Source organism: Coffea arabica, chromosome 4c (assembly GCF_036785885.1).
Source record: "Coffea arabica cultivar ET-39 chromosome 4c, Coffea Arabica ET-39 HiFi, whole genome shotgun sequence".
Lineage (NCBI taxonomy): Eukaryota > Viridiplantae > Streptophyta > Magnoliopsida > Gentianales > Rubiaceae > Coffea > Coffea arabica.
In genome coordinates, this window is record NC_092316.1 from 41826726 (window position 1) to 41834612 (window position 7887).

General features: G+C 36.1%; 1 protein-coding gene across 2 annotated transcripts; it reads left to right on the plus strand.

Moving 5' to 3' along the window:
* The first annotated feature begins 1804 nt into the window (after positions 1 to 1804).
* LOC113739491 (F-box/kelch-repeat protein At3g06240-like) lies at positions 1805 to 7233 on the plus strand. 2 transcript variants are annotated; one of them, XM_027266712.2, is made up of 2 exons: positions 1805 to 3145; positions 5340 to 5943. In XM_027266712.2, the coding sequence occupies exon 1, from the start codon at positions 1965 to 1967 to the stop codon at positions 3132 to 3134; it is 1170 nt and encodes a 389-aa protein (XP_027122513.1). In that variant the 5' UTR covers positions 1805 to 1964; the 3' UTR covers positions 3135 to 3145; positions 5340 to 5943. The 2 variants fall into 2 exon arrangements, with proteins under 2 accessions (XP_027122513.1, XP_027122512.1); XM_027266711.2 differs by lacking the exon at positions 5340 to 5943 and adding an exon at positions 6910 to 7233 and having other exon boundaries at positions 1806 to 3145.
* Positions 7234 to 7887: the final 654 nt, after the last annotated feature.

Sequence of the window (7887 nt, forward strand, 5' to 3'; positions counted from 1 at the left end):
CTGGTCAAGTTGAAGGCAAGTCAGTAGCCTAGGTTGTGTCTTGCATTAGAATGCGTTCACTAATCAAACACGCTGAACAACTTTCTCATGCCAGCAAATTGAGCATTTTACTCCTTGATGTATCTTTTAAATCCAGTGTCCTATATTTTTTCCTTTTGCATTCAGATTTTCTCATTATTTTCATATGCTTGAGTTTTCTTATGTATCTAAGAGATTCATGATTTCAATCAGCACAGCTCCGCACTAAAACTAATTGGTTTACCCGTCCATGGATATGAATCTTTTACTACGGCAAGTTGGTGAAATATTGCCCTCATTCAGTGTAATGTATGATGGTCGTAACCTTTATGGCAGGTACTTGCAAGAAATTTATACATAGAATTGCTTTTCCTTCTTTCCTCAGTTATCAGGTTCCTTTATGAGATTTCACCGACTTATAAAGCTCTGCAGCATTTGCTTGCTTCCATTTTGCATTGTATGTATGACCAGATGAGAAAGCACCGTACATGTTTGCTTTGATGCAGCTGCATTGGTCAGCACATCCTACAGAGAAACATTATGAAGCAGGGACAGAACTACAAATTGCTTCAATGTCCTGATTATGAAGTATATGGAGATTCACCATGCGTGCTGCAGATGTGGATTTACATTGACCGAAACTTAAAAGAATGAACAATGCTACTTTGTAGTAACACTTGTGCGGGAACTTGATAATCGAGTCACAACGTCCGTCAACTTCTTCCACAATACTTTTTCTGTTTGCACTTGAATTTGATGTTTTCGTCACTCTCATCTCTTTTGTAGAAAGCACATGAACGGCAAATTTATGCTGCATTAACCCTCCAGTAGGAAACTTGGGACCTAGTACTGTGCTCAACAGACTAACATGCCCACATATTCTAGTAGTAAACTTGGTAAATTGATGCTGCAGTAGCATTCAAACATAGCTAGCATACAGCCACCAGATAAAAACTTGATAATATTACACGGCTAATGCTCACCAATTGACCACTCTTTATACGTGGGGGCGTTTGTACTCCTGAATTCGAAGGTGATGCGGACGAGACCCATGGTGTTCAAGTAGACCATAGGTTGTTGGGCTAATATTCGGCCAAGTGAAGGATTTGCGCTGGCCGAATTTCTTTTGTAGTTTCCAAGCTTTATTAGGGTTTAGTCAAGGCTATAAATAGCCTTAAGTCATGTTTTACATGTAGTTTTTGCGATATTATTAATAAACCTTCAGAATTTCGTCTTGCATTAAGGCAAATTCCTTTAACTTGTGAAAGCTAAGTTGAACATCCTAGCGTGGTTCCTAGGTTGTTTATTGACTTATCAATCAAGCGATCACACTTGATTGTGGCATCCTCCACCGTTGAATTCGTTCTTGAGTGGTCCAAATTGGATTCAACTCCATCAATTCGCAACGTGTACTCTAAGATCCAATCTTTGCTTCCGCGTCTCACATCAGAAGGATTCATCTAGCCCATCTCGTCTGTGCCCCCCAAGTGGAAAATGTGGCATAATCCTATATGTTGCTACACTAAAATAAATAAAAATTACCAAATCAGATGCACCTTAAACAAATAAAAAACAGAGTCCACAGTTCTATCGCTCATTATCTCTAACTTGCTATCTTTGACTGAACTACAAAAATGTGCTCATAATAGCCATATCTTACACGTCGTCCCAACTTTGCGCCTTAATCTGAATTTCAAGAGTATGCTATTTAAGCTGCACTTTTAAGAAAGGTCACAAGCAATTTTGTCCCCTTTGAAGCTTTGGACATCTGGCTTTCAAGGACCACCCTTTATCAGTAAATTAAATTACATCTGACATTGATGTGTAGGCGTGATACATGAGTATCTACAATCTGATTATAAAGCACTTTAGAAAGGAATTACTGCATCTCTATCTCACCAGAAATTCTGTCAAGATCTCAAAGAAAAAGGAAAAACACAGCAGCTATGTCGGATTATACTCCAATTTTGCCCCAAGAGCTCATCACCGACATACTCTTGCGCCTCCCTGGAAAATCCATAGGCCAGTTCAGGTGTGTTTCTAGGCCATGGCTCTCTTTACTCTCCGACTCACATTTCATCAAATCCCATTCAACACTCCTGAGCAGCCATGACCCGGGAAAGTTCATCCTCGTTTCTGACTCTGATCACACCCTTCACACAATAACTTTAACTCCCAGCACCAGCACCAGCAGCAACACCAGCAGCACCAGCCGCCAAGATGCCGTTGCAAGAAAGATCAGTTTTCCACAGTGCCCAGACAAGTGGGAAACAGTGGTGGGTTCATGCCATGGTTTGGTCTTAGTACGAACTGATGAACGTAGCTTGTATTTGATCAACCCCACAACTTTGGAGAGAGTAAAAATCCCAAGTTTTCCTTTGGCTTTGGACCCTTCTGCTAGTTTTAGCATGCACGGATTTGGCTATGATGATTGGACCGATGATTATAAGATTGTTACGCTTTCATACTATGACACGGACAATGAACACGAGCCTGATTGTGCTGATACTTTTGTTGACGTTTATAGTGTAAAGACAAGAACTTGGAAGAGATTTGATCCATCTCCTTATGATCATGCTGTTCCTGATCTTGCCTCAGGGGTATTCCTCAATGGGGGTCTTCATTGGTTGGCTTCTGATAGATCTGAAGGCTATCCATCTGTTATTGCTGTTTTCCTTTTGGATGGCGAGGATTTTGAGGAAGTGCCACCTCCTAGTAGTCTTGATAGAGGTAAATTTGTGTTTAACAAGCTCGTGGTTCTTGAAGGATGTCTTGGAATTGTTGTCGATAATTATAATGATCAGGTAGATGTTTGGGTAATGAAACAGTATCGAGTCCAAGAATCCTGGACAAAGTTTACTATTAATGTACATGAAGATACTGATATGCTTAAACCTATATGTAAATTGCGGGACGAGGAGATTGTTTTGGAGAAGGATGATGAGAAGTTGGTTTTGCATAGTTTGAGAGACGGGATTTCAAGGGAAATGGTGGTTGCTGGTCTTCCAGATACGTTTGAACATGGAGTGATGACCTTTTCGGAGACCCTTCTGTCGCCAAATTTCTATAGTCTGAATGCAGAAATGCATAATTCTGAGGGCCAAATTGAAGCTTGATGCTGTACAAGGTAAAACTTTCAACTTCTATGACTTGCTTTTATCCTAGATTTGTCATGAAGGATTAGCAGTACGTTAATGACTTGATAGTTGTCCAATGCCCTACTGAGGAGAGCTTGGATATGTATTGGTTAAACTTTTACTAATAGTTGCAATCAAATTAACTCCACTTTAGATCATTCATGTATAGCACTCTGAAAAGGAGAAAGGAAATTAATATAGAAGTACCTGATAGAAGTGCTGCTTGTACATGTGAATATCCTATTTGGCTTTGAGGTTATACAGTTTGGTGATACTATAATGAATTAATCATTTTATGGAGGACCAATTGATTAGCATACAGATTTGGAAGACTATTGGTTTCTTTGTGACGCTGGTGCATGTTAAGCAAGGCCATTTGCTAATCGCTGATGCTTTAATGCTAAACTTGAAAAAGAAAGCTTGAGAACAAATGGGTACTGAGAAGATGATCAAATTTGTTTGGAGAAACCAAAAAGCATGAAGCCGCAAATTAGGATTTCGTAGGTAATCTTCACTGTATGTCACTTATGCTGCATAAGCAAAATCCAATTAGTCAGAGACACTCGTAATCGAGTTTCCACATCTCAGTATATTCTTTGTCTGATTTCAACCATAACCTTCATATGTCTTTCGATATGGTACAAATGTACTGCTATACCTGGACAACAGATGGTAGATCTCTAAGAATGAAAGTAGAATCTGAGTTATTCACCTAACAATCGTTTTCTTATGGACAACAGATGGTAGATCTCTAAGAATGAAAGTAGAATCTGAGTTATTCACCTAACAATCGTTTGCTTATGGTAATGGATACAGCCTGTCATTCCTATTTGTGCTGGTGGCCTTATTTCAGCCCCACACCAACCTTAACCCTCTGAACTCTAAACATCACCGCTGGCACAGCATCTCCATGCCACCCATTGTGATACAGAAGTTTTTTATTTGGAGTCTCAAGTAAAGAATTAAGAAGTTTGGAGTGGAGTTGAGAAGGTTAGGGAAGTGGGATTGGAGTGTAGTTAAATAAAGTATTGGAAGACGTAAGTTGGTAGTGGGATTCTACCATTCAAGAAACTTTTTACCATTTCCTTATTTCTTTCCTTCTTCTTCCTCTGATTCACTCTCATATTCTTCTTCTTTCTTCCAATCAAAGAGGGTTTTTGGAGGATAACAGTCAAGTGACTGGTGAGGAAATTGGGAACTCTTCTTTGTTTACTATTTAAGGTAATCCCTTTCATGTTTGAGTTGTTATAGCTTTATTTGACGAAAGTTTGATGGATAAAAAGTGAGTTTTGTGTTTAGATCATTATTTGGGTTTCAAGTATATGGCTTAGTTGCATATGGTTTTGATGTATTTGGGAATGAATATTTCTCTACATTATTAAATTTGTAAGATTAAGGTGTGATTGTGGAGTTGGTTATAATTAAAGCATTGGTTGGTACCCTGAATGTGCGGCTATGAGATATAGTCGGAAAATTTGAATTGGTTTATGTAATTGGCTTTGTTACATGTTGGTCTTAAGTTATTGTTGTCATTTGAAAACTTGGTTGGAAATGGAAATTAAGGTTGCGTGGTTTGCGGCTGGAATAATCGCTGTGTATCTTGGTAATGAACTTGTAATTAAGGATTAGACATGGCAGATAGAATGGATTCTAGATAATTCACATTTAAGAAAAACTTGGATTTCAATAATTTCGCGATCACAGTAAGCCTTGTACAATTTTAAAGAACTGGTTATAACTTGGTGTGGAAATATCAAAACTGAGTGATTTTGGTTGCATTTGAAACTAGATTCATAGATCTTTCTAACAATATAAAATTCAGATTTTGATTCTTTCCCTATTGATACCAGAAAATTGGGAAATTGACTAAAATTCTGGTTCTGCTCAGTACCGTACTAGAAATGTCCCGACTCTTGAGCAAAAATAGGTCAGTTTACATTTCGAGTCACATAATATTGTCTTTTTAGGGATTAGTATTAGGAATCTAATTTTAAAGCTACTAATTTTGTAACTTTCGATGAACATAGCTTAAGTCATATTTGTTTAACTAAGGACCGGTAAAGTTGAAAATTACATGTAACAATGTTGCTTTGAACTAGTTTCTCACCCTACAGGTGTGGAAAGTATGTTTCTATGTTTCTCGTTTCATGGGTCTCGAATTAACTAATTTGAGATTGTTTACAGGTAGGGAGGACATACTACGAAGATTACTTGAGTTAAGCTGGCTATTGGTTTATTTGGCTAAAATAAGTGGTTTTGATACTTGCTACATTTCCAACTCAAAATTTTTGAATAAAAATGATTTCAACTGCTTATGTTAATATGAAATATGATATGGGTAAGAATACATTTATTTCTTTTGATATATAAAAAGTTATGATAAAGATGAATATGATTTGCTTTTGAATTATGAATGCAATGTATATTTTGCACTGTGAACTCGTCGTTTCTTGGTTAGTGTTTTTGAATCTAGTTCCACCACTTTTATCTGTTCAGCCTACCTAGCAGGACAAATAGTTAGAAACCTTCCGCCTTCCGCCTTCCGCTTGGCTGCCATAGCCGGACAATTACTTAGGAACTTTCTGTCGGCCTGGCATACCTAGTGGGATAAATAGTTAGAAGCCTTTTGTCTGACCTACCTGATCGGATAAATAGTCCGGATTGGATATCTGGTTATTGATAGGGTTAATCACATTTAATCCCCTTAAAATATATCTCTTTTTTCAGTTTACCCTCTAACCTTTAATTTTGCTCACTTAACCCGCTATAGGACAAAATTGTCCTTGCATTATTTTGACTTTTCATTTATCTTGTTTTTCTTTCTTTTATTTCTTTTTCTCTTTCTTCTTTATTTAATTTTTCCTCTTTTCCACAAAAATCTTCACCTTAATGACTAAAATTAAAAAAGAAGAATTGCAGAGATTTATCTTCTCTTTAAATGATTAAAAAATTTATTCAAATCACTTTCTTAAAATACAATTTTTTTAGCCTTTCAATTCTTTTAATTTTGGATTTTCCTCTTTCCTTTCTAGTTTCTTATTTTATTCTTAAGAAAATATCATAAGATAAAATTGTTTTCCTTTCTTTTATTTCTTTTTCTCTTTCTTCTCTCTTTCATCCTTCCCAATAGAAAATTTCATTTCAACGAAAATTTTTGCTTTGAGTTTGTAATTACATATTTCTGGGTGAAGGTTTAAAAGGCATCAAAAACTAATTTTGATTTTTTGTATGATGCCACGTGTCACAAATTTTAATTGATGATTATTAATCAGGTCACAATTTCATTTTAAGATATTTTCTTGGGAGTAAAATGAAAAACTAGAAAGGAAAGAGGAAAACCCAAAATTAAAAGAATTGAAAGGCTAAAAAATTGTATTTTAGGAAAGTAATTTGAATATTTTTTTAATCATTTAAGGAGAAAATAGATCTCTGCAATTCCTCTTTCTTAATTGCAATCATTAAGGTGAAGATTTTTGTGGGAAAGAGGAAGAATTAAATAAAGAAGAAATAAAAGAAAGGAAAACAAGGTAAATAAAAAGTCAAAATAATGCAATGGCAATATTATCCTATAGGGGGTTAAGTGAGTAAAATTAAAGGTCAGAAGGTAAACTGAAAAATGGGGTATACCTTAAAGGGATTAAATGTGATTAACCCTAAAATTTATTGTGATATTAGCTTACTCATGCCAGCAGACAAGTACCTGAGCTACTTATTGGACAACTGATTTGCTTCCTGCATTTGTTAATATTTTCAGAGGAGGATGCATTTTATGAAGAGGCATATGATCAAGTTTGAGGGCTTCTAAAATAGACTAAAGACTTGTTTAGATCAACCTTACTTCACTCGTTTTTTAGGTAACTTTCGTATGTAGAATTAGATTATGACAATGAATGACTGAATTTTGTATAAGAGGTTAAATTTGGAAATGATCATGGTTATTACCAATCACTTACAAATATAAATGATGGGAAGATATAGAAATTAATATATACAAAATTGTAGTTATTTTGATTTTAATTCTATATAGGACGCGGTTATGCCCCGATTTTGGAGCGTGACATCCATCACCGCCCATATGCAATTCTGGTTGTAAGTCGTAGTTTTCACTAGCATTTCAAGTATTAAAGAATTAGTTAATTGTGCTGGACAACAATACATCGTGTGATTCTGTGTCCATCAGGAAAAACTGTCGAGTCAAAAAATTTCGTGGGCATGGCTCCATGTCTTCACTAACAACTTATAACCAACGCACTATTACGGTTCAGTGCAAAATCCAGCCGCCAATGTAGTGTGTTTTCGAGGCATGGTGCTCTCTGCTGTCAGACCCCTACTTCATCAAGAGAAGAAAAAACAAAAAAGAAAAAGAAAGATCACGGCATACATGATCCCTCTTCGTTACTCAGATTACTCTTCTAACCGTAACTTTCACTGTCTACACCAAGAGCGACAATGTGTCCCTTCCCCGAAAGAGATGATTTTTTCTGCCGAACCGAGACAAGTTGTGCCAATATGGTCAATTCCTGTAATGGTTGGTTTTAGCTGTAAATCATAGGACATAATAAGTTTTTTCATAAACTCTGTAACTTAGAGCTTGTTAAAGTACCAAATTTCTCTCCATCTCTAAATCAAAGAAATAGTTTTAGTTAGTATGATTTTCGTTGTTGACAAGGTTTTTACTTCACCAAATTTGTAAAAAAAAAGAAGCTAAACACTCTGTTTTCTATAAGTATAC